Below are 18,963 nucleotides of genomic sequence, written 5' to 3'. Positions count from 1 at the left end.
TGTTGTCTATCTGTCCATCAATCTTACCATCCGAGGAGATGAGGTTGCCTAGGTAATTAAACTGCTGGACTGATTTGAGCTCTGACTGGCCAATGGTGATATGGGGATGATGGAAGACTTCCTGAGATGCAGGTTGATAGAGAACTTTTGTCTTCTTTAAGCTGACTTCCAGCCCAAAGAGCTCAGCAGCATCTGCAAAGCAGGATGTTAAATGCTGCAGAGCTGCTTCCATGTGGGTGACAAGGGCGTCATCATCAGCATAAAGCAGCTCCTGGACAAGATGGTTTAAGGTCTTAGTGTGGTCCTTCAGTCACCTTAGGGTGAAAAGGCTTCCATCAGTACCATATCGAATGTAGATCCCGTCCTGATCATCGAGGTCTGCAGTGGCCCTTTGGGGCATCATGCTGAAAAAGATTGTGAATAGGGTTGGTGCAAGAACGCAGCCTTGTTTCACACCATTAATTATTGGAAAGGGCTCAGAAAGTGCATTGCCATGTCTGACTTGGCCGTGCTGATCCTCATGGAGCGAGATGATCATTTTAAGGAACTTGGGGGGACAACCTGAATGTTCCAAAATCTGCCACAGACCTTTTCTGCTCACAGTATTGAAAGCCTTGGTGAGGTCAACAAAGGTTACATAGAGACCTTTGTTCTGTTCCCTGCACTTCTCTTGCAGTTGTCTGAGAACAAATACCATGTCTGTGGTACTCCTGTTGGCTCTGAAATCTCATTGGCTTTCAGGTAGAATTCCTTCTGCTATAGAGGATATTAGTCTGTTCAAAAGTATTCTTGCCAGAATTTTGCCAGCAATGGAGAGCAGAGCAATACCACAGTAATTTGAACAGTCTGATTTAACTCCTGTCTTCTTATACAAGGTGATGATGACTGCATCACGAAGGTCTGATGGTAGTTTGCCTAGTTCCCAACAGCCCGGGGCCTGCCTGGTGTGCCCGGCCATCAGGGCCCAGGGCTTGCCCCCTGCCCGGCGTGCCCCTGCAAACAGTGATAAGCAAATAGTAACAGACTGCGTTAGTTTAGTGTGAAGTTGTGTTACCCAAGGCCGTATTTTAATGTTACTAAATCTCTTCATAAACTGAAAGGCCCGAGTAGATAACACAGAAGACACAACACGAAGCCACTTCAGGCTCTGACTGGCCTATTACAGTCTGCAAAGGCTGCTAAGTCTCCTCTCATAAAGCTTGAGGGCGGAGGGCCCCCTCCTCTCCTCCCTTCCATGTTGGTGTGTCTCAGAAGCAGAAGCTGTTTAGATGAACTCAGCCTACAGCCCCTCTTCAAGTCCTTGGCAGGGCATGTGGGATGCATCACAGTGCAAACACAGTAGAGATACAAGCAAGATTGTCAATATGTTTTCACGTTCTTTTTTTGCTTGGAGGTCTTTTAAAAAGTAGGTGTTTAAAAGAGGTGCTGAGACTATTTCGACCTTAGCCCCCAGTGCTCCAGACCCGACGTGAGTGGGGGGCTCTCTGATGCTCTCCGGTCCCCACCGACATAGCCTTGCAGGGAGAGAAGGAAGGTCGAGTTGCAGGTGGCAGGAGGGGGATGTGGTGGCAGGAGGGGGATGTGGTGGCAGGAGGGGAAGCAGCAGAAGTGGTTCCTGAGGGCAGCCCAGATGTGGCAGGGCCGCGGTTTCGCTATGCAAAGCCACCGCAGCCACAGCGCCTCACGCCGCTGCTCAGGCGGCATCGAGGAACTGCTGCGGTGTGTGAAAAAAACAGCCATTTATTAATTATTGTGGATTTTTTTCAGCCTGGAGGAGACTGAGGGGAGACTTCACAGAATCCTGCAATCAGCTAGGTTGGAAAAGACCTCTGAGATCATCGAGTCCGATGATATGACCGAACATGACCTTGTCAACTAGACCATAGCACTGAGTGCCACATCCAGTCTTTCCTTACGCTCCTCCAGGATGGTGAATCCACTGCCTCCCTGAGCAGCCTGTTCCATTGTCTAGTCACTCTTTCTGGGGAGAAATTATTCCTAAAGTCCATTGCAGTCTACAGCTTCCTCATGAAGGGAAGCAGAGGGGCAGACACTGATCTCGTCTGTCTGGTGACCAGTGACAGGACCCAAGGGAAAGGCCTGAAGCCCTGTCAGGGGAGGGTTAGGTTTGCCATTAGGAAAAGGTTCTTCACCTAGAGGGTGGTTGGGCACTGGAGCAGGCTCCCCAGGGAAGTGGTCACAGTACCAAGCCTGACAGAGTTCAAGAAGCGTTTGGACGATACTCTCAGGCACACGGAGTGACTTTTGTGGTGTCCTGTGCAGGGCTCGATGATCCTGGTGGATCCCTTCCAACTCAGCATATCCTGTCATCTCTGTGATTCTCTCCCAACGGAGGACGTTCTGTGACTCCGGAAAGGTTCCCCTCCCATCACTGTGATCCCGCTCCCTCCCGCCGCCCCCTCGGCGGGGGCGCGACCGGGCGACAAAAGGGACAAAGGGCCGCGCGTCCCCTTTAAAGCCAGCCCCCTCCCCGCCCCGCCTCCCCACGTGGGCGGCCCGGGGCGGGGCGGTTCCGCGGCGCGTCAGTTCCGCCCGTTGTCGCCGGTGCGACCAGCCACGCGCGGAGGGGACAGTGAGTGCCGAGTCCCCACGCAGCGCCCCCGCGGCACCGCCCAGTGCAAGCACCTGCCCGGAGGCCGCCCCGTGCTCATTCGAGCTGCCCGCGGTGCCCTGCGGGAGCGCCGCCCGCTGGAGAGCGAGCCGCCTCTCCGAGGGGAGCTGGCACCACGTTTTGTGGCGCGGAGGGGAGTCTGAGGGAGGGTAGAAAGATGCGCCCTCGCGCTCCCCCCCTATCTCCGCGCCCTCACTGCCCCTATCTCCAGCGCTACTCCCCTGCCCCCACGCAGGGAGCCCGGGAGCGGACCCGGGCCCGCCGGCGACCACCCGGCCCGTGTCTGCCCGTGCTGCCTATTCTGTCGCCTCCGCGGATGACCCGCGGCCCCCTCGCTACGCCCTCCCCGCGGAAGCATCTGGGTGTCCTCGTACCATTCCACCCAATCCTTGTTCGCGAGTTCTTGGGTGTCCGTTCCCGGTGGGGCACGAGCCGTGGAAAAAGAGGAATAGGGGAGGAAAATGGCGGCTGGGATCCGCCTACCTGGTCTTCCCGGCTCGCCTTCCTTTCCTTACCTTTCCTCGCTCTCGCCTGGCCCGTCTCATCGCCCTCACCCCCCTCCTCGCCTGCCTCGCCGTGTCGCCTCACGCTCGGCCCCTCCGGGGGGCTCCCAGCGCCCCGCATCCCTTTTTCCTCCGGTTTCCGCCCACACCTTCCTCCATGTTGTCCCTTCCTCGTCCGCGCGCGGACCCCTGGGGTCATCCCCGCGCACCATCGTTTGGCTTTTCAGACTCAGTGTCATCCCTGTGCTTATTTTCACATTGTCCCATTCCAGCGCTCCTCTGCCTCCATCTTACAGCGTGGCTTGTGTGTGCTTCCCCATTCCGTGTATCCTGTGCAGTGCTCCAGCCTCCATCGCAGTGCTCCAAGCTGTTACCACAGGTCTTGCTCTACTTTAGAACCACGTTGATTCATTACCATTATTTGGACTCCGTGGTGGTTTTTTTTTGTTGTTGTTGTTTTTTTTTTTTTTAAATTTGCATATGTGGGTTTTATTTCACTGCCAGTTTAACAACGCTTCAAAATATCCCTTAGTATTTATGTTAGCCTTTCCTAGCTGTGGTTCATATCACAATTTCTCTCTAGGATGCCTGTTTTTATTATGAAAATACAAAAGAGCTGTGGATGTGTTGCAAAGCAGTAGCAGGGAAGATGTGCAACCGCTACATCTAACCACATGTTTGCATACCAGAGTGATGTATGAGCACACCTGGCAGCATGCATTCAAGGAAAGCTGAATGTCCGCTTGTCTGGCAAATGAATAGACTCTAGTGACTGATGTGTTGAAGCTGCAGTGGAAATATTAATTGCAGTGCTGTGGTTCACTGTAACTGAGGCGTTTTTCAGACTGTTGTGTTGGTGGGATCTTCATCTTTATGTGTGACGATTATGCAGCACATTGCTTGTGAGTCCAACTGGGTGAAATGCCCACGTCAGAGTACAGGCAACAAAAGGACCTTAATGAACTATGTATGTGAATGTCATATAAAGGATTTAACTGGAGGATGGCATTGTATTTTATTTTTTACACTGTGGTTTTTGCCATGTCTGGGGATGTATGACACTTGTGAAAAATTGTTCTGCTGTAAACAGTTCAGAGGCCAAACCATTTACTGCATTTAGTACAGTTGCAGTAAAAAGGAGAAGAGGTACCAGAGGGAAGAGTGTTTGAGATTGCATCTGCAATGTGTATTAAAGCTTACATGAAACAACAGGAAAGTCTTTAGGAGAGTTTTGAATAAGATGAGCCAGTACAGATTTGAAGATGGCTTTCCAGCCATAATGGGATGTATTCTTTATGTAGTGTTCTCATGTTATTTTTCTCTTCCCAGAATGCCTAAATCAAAGGAACTTGTATCTTCAAGCTCATCTGCCAGTGATTCAGATAGTGAAGTTGACAAAAAGGTGAACATTATATACAGTTTATTACTGTATTAACTCTTTTATTTCAGGACGAGGTTAAGGAATTAGGTGAGCATTATGTCACAACATGCCTGTTATTCCCTGTGATTTATGAGACACTTAAAAAAGCTCTCTCTCTCCCCGCCCCCCAAAAAAACAACCCCTTTCCCAAGTTTGGGTGGATTACATGTTTTTTGACTTGCGGAAAAGGTTTTTTTAAGTTGCATTTTGCTTTGTTCATGCCATTCCATATGATAGATATAATCACAAGTTTCCTGTAATTCTTTACTGCTTTGTGGCAAGTGATAGAAGGCTTTTGTATAAGTTGCCCTGATGGCAAGAATTTAGACTTATTTTGAGAACATGCCCACACCCACCACTGCCAATTTGATATCTGGATTACTTCTCTATAATAAAAATCTTATGTTACCCTGTGCTTCATCGTGTCATTTGCTTATCTTGTTTGCGTGTTTTTTTTCTCTGCTTAATTTTCTTTTATTTGCTGTAATACCATCTGTTAGTTTCTCACTTAAAAGCCGAGCCAACCTGAGTGTATTTGAATTGATAAATTTTAACATGACTGTTCTGAATGTATAAATTGAGTGTTCCTGTTTATTTTTAATAGTTATTTAATTTAGAATCTTGTATAGATGTATCAATGATTACGAGCAAACCCGGAAAAAACTAGTGAATTCGTGGTTTTGAGAAATGCTATTTGGTAATGCAGACATCAGGTATTTTAGTGTAGTACTTTAAAAGGCTTGGTCTGATTTACTGAATTGCTTCAGTCGTGACTTGGTTGCACCTTGCAAATCAGGTGTTCTGTCAGACCTTAAGAAAAAAAGTTGGTGGGGTGATTTTTTTGTTAGGGAACTATATTCCTGAAAAGACAGTCTGACAGCCTGCTTTAGTGGGCAGTAGGGTTGGGGTTTTTTTCAGAGAGATTATCCACAACATGATCTGAGCAGGTGAGACTAATTTTTGGTATGTTGGTATTCCTTTTTTTTTTGATGTGGGGAGCATGGTTACTATATAACTGTGAGTAGAAACAGTAACTTTGAGTTATCTGGACAACCTGATTTACAGGTCATATTGTCTGAGTGTTTTAAAAAGATGTTTAATTCATCATGCTGAGGGCAGAGATTGGATGCTGATTAAAAAAAAAAAAAGTTGTGTGATGGAGGTGGTTTCCAGATCCTTTAATCATTATCTTCTGTAGATTTTATTTCTCTTTTTGAAGAGGAGTCATAAACTGTTCTGCATTTTTTGTTGCACTCAGTAGAAGGGAAAGTGTCATTTCTCTCAGACTTAATTTTTTAATTAAAACTACTGAACTGACAGTGTTACTGTGCAAAAAGAGAAGGGCTTTTGAAATGTATTTTGATCTGATTAAATTCTCTTTAAAGCCAAGGTATTATGATAAACTTCACTGGGAACAGAATTAGGCTCATTTGAAGGGTTTTATTTCTTTGATTCCAGTCTAAATGTACAGTATTGGAGTCCTTCCTTCACAGCAGGAAGGTGGTAATGTGCATTACTTAGTAATAGTTTGTGACATAAAATGTAAACTTTTCTGTAGCATATAGAGTGAGTTGTGGCTCATGCTTTTTTTTTTTCCTTGCTCCAAGGCAAAGCGGAAAAAGCAAGCAGCTCCAGAAAAACCTGTAAAGAAACAAAAGACTGGTGAAAGTTCAAAAGGTGCAGCTTCTTCTAAGCAAAGCAGTAACAGAGATGAGAATATGTTTCAGGTAAAATTGATGACTCATAAAGCCTGGTAAAGGTAACATGTTACATCATATTCAGTATAAATTTTATGAGGTGATCTGAGTTTCTTGGCAGCACAGTCGGTCTCCTGAATCCTTGGCTGGAAGGGATTACGGTGCTCGCATGCAGATGAGATGCTCAGAAGAGCGTGGTCAAGTTTCAGCTGAGTAAAAGAATCTGAGTTGCAGCAATTGATCTAATCCTCTTGACTTTGCCTGTGCTAGCTCTGGGTACTCATTTTGTCGGTAAATACAGCACTTACCAAGAGTATACTGTAAATATTAGATTAGGTTTCTCTCTACATGGAAATGTTTTTTAATCAGGGCTCTTGGAAAAAAAGCTTCTTGGAAACCAAAGCGTGGACTCTTCATTCCTGTTTAAGTAGGTCAAGGACAACTTGGCTCCTGTATGATAAGACAGCATCTTGGAATAAGTTTTGCTTCTTACTATATTTTATGATGGAGAATTTTATTGCTGAACATCCATAATAATAGTAATTCTTGACATCGTCCCTGTTTTTAAGATGGAATGAATGTACATTTTTCAGTAGAAAGGTGCATTTGTGAATTTAGGGTATTGCAGTTTCCAGGGTTGGCTGAGGCAGTAACAGCGTGTGCTGAGACCTGTGCAAGAATATACATAGCTCAGAATTACGTGGTGTACAGACATGGATCAAGACCTATTAAAGGTCTCTGATTAGCTGGCTGAAAAGGAATATAAATTTGTGAGACTTTGATTCTCAACTTCGTGAAAGGGTATGGGAAATGTGTCTAGTGAGGTGGCCCAAACACAGAGTAAACTAAATTAAATGATTCTGGGCTGTGTAAAGTAATATGGGGAAAGAAAAAGTTTTCTAGTGAGACCTTCCCTGTGATACAAGGCAGTTATTTTTAGTGTCTTAATTCTCACTTTCCTCTACTCATGTTGAGGAGAGGAACTTTAGGGCAATGCCTGGACTTCCCTACTGAAGGGAGTGTATAATATTTTTAGTTCTGCTTGGGCATGCTTTGAACTCTGTAGGAAAAATGAGATAGTGAATTCTATACCTTATGAGGTGAGCTGCAGTTAGAACTCTAAAGAACTATGTATAAACTTTGTGTTATGTTTGTAACAAGTTCAGAAATTCCAGCCTTGAAGAAAACTGTTAAAACTTTTAGTGTTCCCCTGATGCAAAAACATCCAAGCACTTTCAAATAAAATGAAAGTATTTGTGTGCTCTGGTTTCTTGAAACCTTTTTGACCTAAGATATTAAAAAGTTACTAAAAACAGACAGTAGAGGACTCTTATTAGTCTGAAAAGAACAAGGTTCTTCCAGTGTTGAGTATAATACAGATATTTGAATATCACCTTGACCTAAAACATCAGTGTTGCTCAGTCTACCTGCCTTTCAGGTAATCAACAACAAAAAAATTTTTGGATTGCTCCTTGTATTATGTGAAGCTTTGTCAGTTTTTTCAAGCTACATCAACTTCTGCCCAGTTCCTAAGAGGTAAATGTTGCAGTGGATAAATAGAGCTATAGCAGATCTGAGAATACTGCCCCTCCCTCCCCCCTACTTAGAAGAGCATGCTATAAGATGCTGTTACATGGTAATTTTTTAGATACAGTTTTGTTAGTTCTAGGACTTTTAGTTTTATTAGAAACTCTTATTTCTGAAGGATTTCTCTCCCACGGCAGTAAAATGATCTCTGATGTGGAAGTGACTTTGCAGTAAAACTTACAGGTTTAGCTTCAGTTGGTGGAAATGAGGCTGTAAAGCATTCCTAGGATAGTCACAAGTTCTATTGTATTCTATTGTATCTATGTGATACTTAGAGGATTGTTATTCTGCACCCTCAGGCTGGGCTCTTAAGGCATACAGCTTTCCTTAATATAGAGCTCGTTGTGACTGCTGTATTCTGAAGATTCAGCATTTTCATAAATTTTTACATTTTATATTTTTGTTTGAGATTGTTGCTGTAATGATTTTTCTTTTTTGCAACTACTTATGAAGAATAGTATGAATGTAAGTAGAAGAGAATTAATTCAGTATAAGAGACCAAGTGTATTTTATGTATTTACAGGTCTTTGCCTTTTTAGGTTTTATAGATAGCCTGATATACTTTGCAGTTTGTTGAAGGATTTGTGTGCAGTTAGCAGGCAGAAATTTATCTTGCTGCCTCCCCTCTGTGATGTATTACTAGAGGCCCTAAGGACTAGAGTTATTCATGTCAGTGTGGAAGGGTTTAGTGTTGATACATTAGATTCCTGTCTGTGGCTTCAAGCCAACCTGAGCTCTGCACCATGTGCTTTGGTTAGTTTGAGTAATCCTATCATCTACCTATGCCTGATTTGGATAAGGTTTGTCAGGATGCATTAATGACTACCCAGAGTGGAACCACATTGCATGATCATGCATTTAACTGACATGGTTACTTAAAAGTTGTCTGTGTGTTGTCCTGTCCACTCTCCACCCCTTTTTTTTTTTTTTTTTTTTTTTTTTTTTTTTTTTTTTTAGTTTTGGTCATATTTGCTTTTTGACTTGAAATAGATAAGTTCTTTGATTTCCCAGTGTAATGACTTTATCGTAGGCTCCTGAAAGAAGGTAAATATATAAGTGTATGATGCTCTGAAACTGATTGGTTTAGCACATTAATTATGAAACTTAGATGGTCACCGATGCATTTCACGAACAACTTGCTGTGTGACAGATCTCACTGTTTACAGGGGTCTTCATTGTGCTCCTTGTAGTGCTGTCCATATACGAAAGGAGCTTTTTTGCCTTTTCTACTTCCACAGTGTGTGTACCATTTAATCCAGAAAATCTGGAAATAGGAAAAATAATGAAGAAGGTGCTTGCTGAAGCTCATAGAGGAAGTCAGTTGCATAGCTGTGAAGGGAACTGAGACACAATTTCAGTACTTTTTATTCTGAGAAACAGACTTGGAAACGGTGGTTTTAATTTGTATAATTCAGTAGAGCAGTATAATCTTAGGATCTGTAGTGTTTAATGAAAAGTATGTGAACTTGTCTGTGAAGGTTGAACTGCAGTAACTGGACTGCAATAAGTCAATATGACTGTTGTGGTTTAACCCCAGCCAGCAGCTGCTCACTCACTCCCAGTTCTCTCCCCAGTCCTGCTGGTGGTGGAGTGAGAAAACTTGTGGGTTGAGATAAAGCATTTAATAGGGAAAGCAAAAGTGCTACACTCAAACAGAGCAAAACAAGGAATTAATTCACTACTTCCCATGGGCAGGCAGGTTTTCAGCCATCTCCAGGAGAACAGGGCTCCATCACGTGTAACAGTTACTTGGGAAGACCCCAAGCATGTACCTCCCTTCCTTCTTCCCCCTCCTTTATATACTGAGCATGATGCCATATGGTATGGAATATCCCTGTGTCAGTTGGGGTCACCTGTCCTGGCTGTGTCTCCTCCCATGCACCTGCAGCCACCTTGCAGGCATGGCAGTAGGAAAAGCAGAAAAGGCCTTGACCCTGTGTAAGCCCTGCTCAGAACAAGAACATCTCTATATTGTCATCACTGTGTTCAACACAAATCCAATCCACAGCTCAATACCAGCCACTGTGAAAAAATTTACCCCAGCTAAAACTGGCACAGCCCCCCTTTAAACATGGCTGTGGTTATGGAGATCTAAATACATGTTTGTCAGTGAAATTACTCCAGGACTATCGGCTGCTGCATAACAAAAGAATTGTTCAGAAATGAACCTGTACCAGAATTGCAGGTAGCCAAGTATCGAGAAACATCAGTTTACTTATATCTAGATTTTGGTTGTGGTTTTAAACCTTAGATGTTTGTTGGAGCTGTACTTCAGAAGCGTATTTAAAAGTTTTGGTGATGGCAGCTTTTGCATAGAACAGTTTTGCATAAATTGTTCAAAATTTATTGTGATCATTCATCTGAAATCTAGACAGTGATGTGAAATCTAACTTAATTTCAGCATTTTCATATAGAACTGCTTCCATCTAAGGTAGACTGACTGATTGAGTAAATGTGAACTTTGCATTATTGCCACTCACCTTACTGTAGTTGAATTGAGACATACAGTCTTTGCAAATCACATTCTAAACACTTTAACTGTATTTGCAGCTTTAAGCTGCTGTATTACATTAGATTTTATTATTTAGGACAAACCTGGAAGTACTTGGCAATACACTAAGATTCTTCCACAGCCATGGAAAAAGAGGTGCTGCTGAGTGCTACTACTTGAAGCTGTTCTTAGAGGTGACTTTAAAAGTTAGCGAAGCGTTAAAGGGTGAAACCAAGAAATGTTGTTCGTGTAGGCTGTTTAGGATGTTCTTTGCCAGCAGTGCTGAGGGGCTTGGGCATGGTGCCAAGTTTGGTCTGAAAGAGCTAGCATGCCATGACATTATACTTTATTTTTGCATGTTAAATTTGTAGTGCTGTGAAAGTGTTTAATTGGTCAAAAGATACTGTCTTATAAACTGTAATGTCTTGTTCATTTTAACGAATTAGATGCTTTGAAGTAGGAAAAGTGCTTCAGACTTATGTTATCTAGGTATGTCATAATTGTTTTATTATCAATTTTAGAAGTCATGTGGCATGATCTGCGTAAGAAGAAAAATTTCTTTAGGCAAACATAAAAGTGTTCATGTTGGTATTAATTTTGTGAAATAAGAACATATGACTTAAACATCTGTGAATCAGTGTACTTGATGGGAGAGCTTTTCAATCTGTCTGGTCAGACTTAATGCTAGAGTGTTTGGATCCCCCTTAGGTTGTATCAAAATGCAAGATGCATAGATAAAGGAAGTTGAAATATTTTATCAGGAAGGAGTATTTTATTTTAAAATTGTTTGCTTTAGAATTGTTTGCTTTCTTCATAAAATGTATCCAGAAGCTGCATGCAAAATTCTAAGGATTTCTTACAGGAATTGTGAGAAATTTTATTTGATTGTGATTTGTTATCTAATTTCTGGTTCTCCAATTCACCATGTACTTTGAATTTATGTGAATAAATAGTTTTTTGTCATATTTGGGAAGATCTTTAATAAGCCTAAATGTGTGGTGTATTGTGTATTTGTTGGTTTGATTCTTCCTCCCACTCACTCTTCCCCTCACTTGGAAAAAAAAAAAAAAGGTGCCCATGTAATTCAGTTAAGACATTGGTGCAGAAATTATGGAACTCAGGAGTCATTTCATAGTATGCTACGTGCCGGTAAACTTAGAAGATTTGAATGGTTTTTTGGAACACCTGGTACAGTGAGGTACCTGTGAGGGTTTGGGAGTGGGCATGGGACAGTAGGTGGCTAACTTTCATTTCCATCTGTATTTACTGTGTTAAAAAAGAAAAAAAAGCCCCACAATTACCAGAGAGTTGTTTTTGGGAGGCATTGCACGTGAATATCTAATTTGCTTTCTGTACATGTGAAATGGACTAAAATTTACACTTGGGAGTAGAGGTCCCTTTTTCCTGTCTTCTTTTATGGCTGCTGGAAACAAAGGCAAAATTTTATTTCAGAAAACAGTAAATCCATGACTTTTACAGGAAGCAAGCATGTAAAGAATACAGACTTTTTATTCTGGGAGGGCTACTTCTGCATTGAGCATTGCCTGCTCAACTAGTTTTAAGTCATTGCTTATTAGCCTACTGACTACTCTGAGTTAAGCTTTTAATCTAGTTGTTTCTCTGGTGTCTAAAATAAGCCGCAGTGTGCAGTGTCACATGTCAGAGTCTAATGCTGCTGGGGAAAGTGAATGCTGTAATATGTAAAATACCTAAAAGACCTTTATGTGTGTTTTGACAGATTGGCAAAATGAGGTATGTCAGTGTTCGGGACTTTAAAGGAAAAGTCTTAATTGATATTAGAGAATACTGGATGGATCAAGAAGGTGAAATGAAGCCTGGCAGAAAAGGTATTGTTCTGCTTGATGTTACTTTGTATTAAAACATTGGGTTTGCAGTAGAACTTTGTGTATCATATTTTTATCCTTTGATGCAACGTGATATTTTTAGAGTAATATTTTTACTTTCCTATAATTTGTATTTTAACAGAGAATTAGTTTAATCTGTAGATTATAAATAAGAGCAAAGTGGGTTTGTTGGCCTGAGTCCATTTTCCTAAATAGATCCTCCATGTTTTATGGCAAGGCATCAAAACAAGCAAATTTGGTAGAGAACTTATAAACATGACCATAACATAGCCATACTTTTTCCCCCAATTGATTAACTTAGTTAACACAATTTATTTTATTACAATTGGATTTCTTATTTCAAAATTCACTGAAAAGATTTAATCATTTTTATAAGATGTTAATTTTGTTAAAACAATCAGGTCCTTCAGTTTCTATTAAATTTTTGATTAAAAAAATCAGAACATTTAATGTGACTAATTTTGGAGGAAAAAAGTGAAGATTTTAGTAAAGGGAGAAGAATCTCAAGTGATCAAGCTTTGATATCAAGTTTCTAATCTGCAATACAGCACAAGCCCTTATACCTTTAATTGCTGCTTGGATAGTTGCTTGTCATGGCAAGCCTTCACTGTGAACCACTTTCAGAACTTTTCCATTTCAAGATGAGGATGTGAGGACAATTGCAGGAGTAGTGCTGTGCTTAAGTTATGTTGCTTCTCTTAGAAAAGTTTACTTTTTATCAGTTTTCATACTGCATCAATGAAAGAGGTAAGTATGAAATGTTCTGCCCCGGGGATTCATAGAGTCATTGAATGGTTTGAGTTGGAAGGGACTTTACAGATCTCGTTCCAACCCCGTGCCATGGACAAGGACACTTTCCACTAGACCAGGTTGCTCAAAGCCCCATCCAGTCTGGCCTTGAACACTTCCAGGCATGGGGCATCCACAGCTTCTCTGGGCAACCTGTGCCAGGGCCTCACCACTCTCACAGGCAAGAATTTATTCTAAATATCCAGTCTAAATATACTCTCTTCCATTTTGAAGCCACTCTCCCTTGCCCCATCACTTCTTGCCATTGCAAAGACTCCCTTCCTGACCTTCCTGTACTGGGAGGCTGCAAAGTTTGAAGACATACAATCAGCATAAAGTTTGTTACATTCTTATGGTGTGTTCAGGAGCAACTCAGTGAACAGTAATTTGAAAAGTTTGAGAAGCATTTTCAACATTTCTTGAATAACCACTGAGAATAGGTTTGCATGAACAGGTGTACTGGTGTTGTACAGGAACATTCTTTGTTTTGGATTTGTTGTTAGTTAATAAAAAAGATGAATTTCTAAGGACTTTACCCTGCTGTGTTTTGAGGTGAAATTCAATAGTATATGCACTTTGAGTGGCAAACTACAATGAGATTTGGTGGGTGGGCCTAGTGACGAAAGTTACATGATGTAGGTAGAAATGTTTATCAATGCAGCAGAAGGGTCTGAATTTTACTAGGATAAAATTTAATAGTAGTCTGATACAGTATGTGAGCCAAATATTCCATTAATGCACTCATAAGCCACCTATTTAGCTATCCTAAAACCAGTCTAAGTAGTTGAAATACTATAATAAGACAGAAAAATAAATCCAGCATTTTAAATTAGTCAGAATGTCTCAAACAGCAGATCTGAACTTTGTGCAGTTTGTCTGGTGTGTAGTTGAGGGACATTTTGATGATGCTTGGTCCCCTAATAATGGTTAGCACACCTGACCTGTGTTCAAAAAAGAAATCTTCACACTATAGGCTGGTGGAAAACTGCTTAGAGAAGCTCCATGCACAGTACTTGCTGCTTTAAATTATGATGGTCCCCTCATAAGACACTGATGGGGAAAACGAAAAAAAAAATACCATGAGCTCAAAGAGTGGAATTCAAAGTTTCGGCTGTTTTGAGGCCCTGCTCCACCTACAGGGAGAAAGTAATGAAGGACACCTGATCACTTAAGGAGGAGAGGGGGGGTAAATAGTGGAAGAGCTTGGTGGAGAAAGTATGAGAGGTAGCCCTGTGAGCCTGCACTCTTCACAGAGTTGGCATAGAGATTGTAGGGGAAGAATGAGGAGACTGAAGCACAAGTAAAACATGCACCTGGACTCAAGCTTGAGGAAGATGAGGACAGATATAGATCTGAGGAGATGGTTTGTGGGGTACTTATTGAATGATTAATGTTTGAATGTTACTGGAAACTATAGTGAACTCAAAGAAGAAATGACTTATGTTGGTTTGTGTTAGTGAGTGTAATAGAGTCTCTCCAAAAGGTTACTTATAGTATATGTTATTTACAGTGCTTTGAGAAACAAAATGGGGGGGGGGAACCCAGAATTATAGTACCTGAAAAGTGCATAGAAAATCAGTCCACATAGGTATGGCTTTTAGGAGCCAGCAGGAATGTGAATGATTTCCTACTTCTCACCCAGGGCTTTTGTACTGCCTTCTGTTAAGACCAGAGTTGTATTTCCCTTCTTGTGTTTAGCCTAATACTTGCAAAATTTTTTGTTACGTGCATTCTCTTTGCAATGTAAACTTGTCTAGAGGTAACCTAAAGTTAAACTGAAGTGTTCAAAGTGAGCAGTTTCACTTTGTAACTATGGTGGTTGTTGAAATAGCTCAGGCATTAATAGTTATGACATAGACTTTGTGTATGAAACTAGCCTTTATAGTAATTACACAAGAATACTGCACCACAATTTTCATTTTGTCCTAAGTGTTTATTTTTAATGCATTTCAGGTATTTCTTTAAATCCAGAACAGTGGAATCAGCTGAAGGAACAGATTTCTGATATTGATGATGCAGTAAGAAAACTCTAAAGACAGAGCCATACAAAAACTTATATCATGTAGTTGTATTAAGCAGTCTTTTTACATTGGCTTTAGTTTTCTAAAATATTGTTTTCCAAGCTATTGTATATTTGGATTGCAAAACAATTTGTAAGATGAATACTTTTTTTATGTGCATTAAAAGTGTATTCTGAGTGAGGCTATTTGTGTATACTTTACTAAAAGGAATTGTGTTGCTTTCACCCCATGGTGTAAAATAAACAAATCAAGTAATATGTAAAGCATACTTGTTTATGGCCTTTTGATTGAAGGTGTTTGCTGATAAGGCCACCTAATAGCTTTAGTCATTGGTTTAGTTTCAGTTTTGTTCATAGTTAATACAAATTTATTTTCCGAGATTTCTTAAAATGTCTCAATTTAATTTTTTCTTTTATAACATTCTCTTTGGTATTGCCCTACAGCTTTCTGCTTTAAGACTTGATACAAACAGTGAATACTGGGGAAAACACATTTTTGTAGATAGTTTTCAATACTGTATTTGCTAATTTACCCTATTTATTCAGATGTAAACAGTCTTGAATATATAGCTTTTTTTTGCATTACTTGCATGAAGTATTAAGCTAAACAATAACACTTGAACACAAAACACATGCTAATTTTCTCATTTTTCTGTAGTTTTCTTGACCTAGAAAATACAAATAGCCTTTTTTCTTGAATTCTAGATGTGATGCATAAACTTTTACAGTAATAGACATATACCTCAGAGTAAGACAGTATTTAAAAGATCCACATGTGGTTATTAGTTAGTACCTTTTTCAAGGTTTGCGTTAAATTCATTCTGGAACACATACTAACCAGTTATTCTATAGAAAAGGAACAGTTGACTGTCTTTGTAGGGCTTTTGTTCAATTGAGAGTATTGCATAAACAATGATGCTTAAATTAGACTGTCAAACAGGTTAAGCAGTCAAACAGGGTTAAACTGCTGCAGCCAAAATGTCTGTCTGTCATGTTCCTGCCCCATCCACGCTACCTGCCTTGATGGTGCTCTGGTAAGAAAAGCCTCTGCCCTGTGGAAGCTCTGCTAGACCAGAAGCTGCCCCAGTGGAAGGGCTTCTTGGTGGCACTGAGTCACAAGTACGATATAGACCTTGGAGAGATAAGGGGCACACGAGGATGGAAGTCACTGGTGAAAGACCAAAGTTAGCTGGCACATAATAACTACAGGGAATAAATGGAAGCAAAATTGGAGAAGAATTGATTTTCTCACTTAATTCAGTTAATTGAAGCAAGAAGATAAAACAACGTCATGAAAATGATGTTTCAAGATGTAGTATGTAGTGAATGTCCAACCTAATTAGTTTGGCTGTAATTTTCCTATTTGTTGATAAAGTAATTGTAGTTTCTAAACTTTGTATAGATAAACATTTTTTAATTATGGAACATCAGTACAGTTGTTATTGCAGACATGATTGTAAGTGCCATACACAGGCTGTTCCTGTGCTGCAGAGTTCATTATTCAATGCAAATAGGTATTAAATGGCTGAGTTCACAAGTATATATTACAAATATTACATATTTGTACAAATATGACATATAACAAATAAATTAAGATCTGGATTTTTTATAGCTCAGGAAATCTTAAATTTTTAAGAATTGCTGGAGGATGAATAAAAGGTTGAAGAGATATTTGTGGTAGCAGATGTGTTTTTGGGCACAACATTCTTTTCTGAGTGACTGCTAACATCATGTAGGGCTATTTGGACCAAATAGAATAAATACAAAATAGCTGCTAAAATATCACAAGTGAGCGAATGAAATGTTTCATATCACTGTAGACAAGTTCTAGATATTTGTTATTGCAGTATGTATATATGATTTTGTTCCTTTAAATCTGAAATTTTGCAACCAGATTTCATCCACTTTACTTAAAAACTCTCATGTAGCTTCTTTAAAGTGCATGATTACATTAGAGGGAATACTGTCCTCACTTAGATTACTGTGGTAATAGGTCATTGGGTGACAGTTGTGTATCAGAGTACAATATAATTGTGTTCAGGAAGGTGGGAAATTAAAATCATTCATTTGGGGAGAGTGAAGTGAAAAAGTTTGTTAGTTCTCTTGTGGAAATTGATGGTAGAAGTGTTCAAAGAAATTTGTATTTGTTAAGCACGAACTATTAGTTATTAGTAGGTATCTAAATAAACCAGACAGTTTCACAAATGAACTCAAAAGGGGATGAATTGATCAGGAGACTGATGTGCTTGTAAGACAATAATATACAAGTAACCTTGATAAAAATTTGGCACATTCAGTATTATTTTGAAATAAACAGTAGTGATTTGTCATGTAATCATCCATGGCTGTAGTCTTCCTAATTTGAGAAGAAAATTCTGATTTTTTTTTTTTTTTTGAATAAAGATTATTTTCTTGCAGAAAAATATTAGTTAGGATACTTTTAGAAGTGTTCATGGAAGAAAATTGTGCATGTATGACAAGGCTGTGTAATATGGGGTAAGAGCACTGCTCCCTTTCCCACTGAAGTGACAAAAGAAAGATGCATTTTGTTCTTCGTGTTTATGCAGGGCATATTAGCAATATGTTTTATAAAATAAACCTACTGTGGAGCTTAGGGGGAAAAACGTCACAGTTAGAGCTGCCAAAGTACTGTATGTGTGATAATCAAACTGTCATGTACCATGTTGCTCGTATGTGGAGATGTTAATATTGAAAATAAACAAGTGCAGTACTAATTTTGATATTTCTGTTAAAGGAAATGCCCCAGTTACGTACTTATGTGATCTGTTAGCAGAAAAAAAAATATGATGATTGTAATTTTGGTAACTCAAATGTCATATTGTTAGCCATGTGGAATGTTTCATGTTTTGCTCTGGTAGTATCTTCTGCAGAGAGGCCACTGGAAATATGAGCCCTGCAACTGTAATTACCTTAATGTTCAAATAAAAAATAGTTGAATGGCGTATGTGTAGTAACAATTTGAACACTTGGAAATAAATGAAGACTTCTGTTGACGTAGTGTTATTTTTATAGAAAATTAGCTGCACTAAGAAATTCAGCTTCACTGACAAGTTATGGAACCTGCTGTTTGTTTATTACAACTGCTGTAATTTGGAAATTTGAAAACTTAATCATCTTCTACTTGGTCCATGTCTGCGGATGGGGGATTGATTTGTGTAGCCCACGGGGATAGGAATTTTTCACCAAGATAGAAGAACAAGTGTCATGTAAATATGGAAGCAACAGATATAAACACACGTTCAAACATCAAACAGAAGAGCGCCTGATAAGTTGTGACTGTTAAGAGAATGTCTGATTATCTTTTTAAGTGGAGTTTCTCTTTGATCTGACTTTAAAGGTAACTACAGATTAGGTAGGAAAATTATCATTGGTCAGTTATGTCAGCATAGGCTTCTTTAGGAAGGACATTTGTTTTTTACATTCTTGTGGTGACTGACCTGTAGGGAGTGGGTTAACTGATTGTAACATTGAACCTAAGAGACTTTTCTCCAAGTGATTTTGAGTAGTTTAGTAACTTATAGCCACAGAAAGAGAAATTACTGTGGCTCGAAGGGAAGAAATGGAGTCAGGGGTTCGTGCAGGGTCCTTGTGTCCCACCTAGTCCTCATTTACTTTCACCCTCTAACTGATAGGGTTCCTCTTTGACTGTGGCCCTGGTGCCTGTGTATGGAAGAGCATTCCAAAGCCTGTGTGTCTCCTGCTCACGTAGCATAGTTACATACTTACATAGAAGTATGAAGACCTGTGCTGAGGAACTGCAGTAAATAGTCCTTAGTGATGGTTTATCAGGGAAGCTTACATTGTGCTGTTGTGTGAGCAGAGGGACGTGCCACAAGTCATAGGCATACTTAAAGGCTGAGAACCTAACAGCTGTTCCCTTGGTATTGTATTTTATTTAACAAAAATATTACAATTTTTTGTAAGATCTGCTTAATTCT

General features: G+C 40.2%; 1 protein-coding gene across 1 annotated transcript; it reads left to right on the top strand.

Moving 5' to 3' along the window:
• Positions 1–3,385: 3,385 nt before the first annotated feature.
• On the top strand, positions 3,386–18,018 carry SUB1 (SUB1 regulator of transcription). The gene is made up of 5 exons (XM_018077259.1): positions 3,386–3,514; positions 4,465–4,537; positions 6,163–6,282; positions 12,069–12,177; positions 14,938–18,018. Exons 2-5 carry the CDS (start codon positions 4,466–4,468, stop codon positions 15,015–15,017), a joined length of 381 nt encoding a protein of 126 aa, XP_017932748.1. The 5' UTR covers positions 3,386–3,514; position 4,465; the 3' UTR covers positions 15,018–18,018.
• The last annotated feature ends 945 nt before the right edge of the window (positions 18,019–18,963 follow it).

The sequence above is a fragment of the Manacus vitellinus genome, unplaced genomic scaffold, assembly GCF_001715985.3.
Source record: "Manacus vitellinus isolate BGI_N305 unplaced genomic scaffold, ASM171598v3 scaffold_36_pilon, whole genome shotgun sequence".
NCBI lineage: Eukaryota > Metazoa > Chordata > Aves > Passeriformes > Pipridae > Manacus > Manacus vitellinus.
Note: the sequence above shows the minus strand (reverse complement) of the source record. Positions and strands in the feature narration are given on the sequence as shown.

Excerpts from the sequence above, each read along its gene's own strand:
- SUB1 (XM_018077259.1), top strand. The coding sequence starts at position 4,466 with ATGCCTAAATCAAAGGAACTTGTATCTTCAAGCTCATCTGCCAGTGAT. Across the intron at positions 6,283-12,068 it reads GAGATGAGAATATGTTTCAG|ATTGGCAAAATGAGGTATGT; the intron begins GTAAAATTGATG and ends GTGTTTTGACAG. Across the intron at positions 12,178-14,937 it reads AATGAAGCCTGGCAGAAAAG|GTATTTCTTTAAATCCAGAA; the intron begins GTATTGTTCTGC and ends AATGCATTTCAG.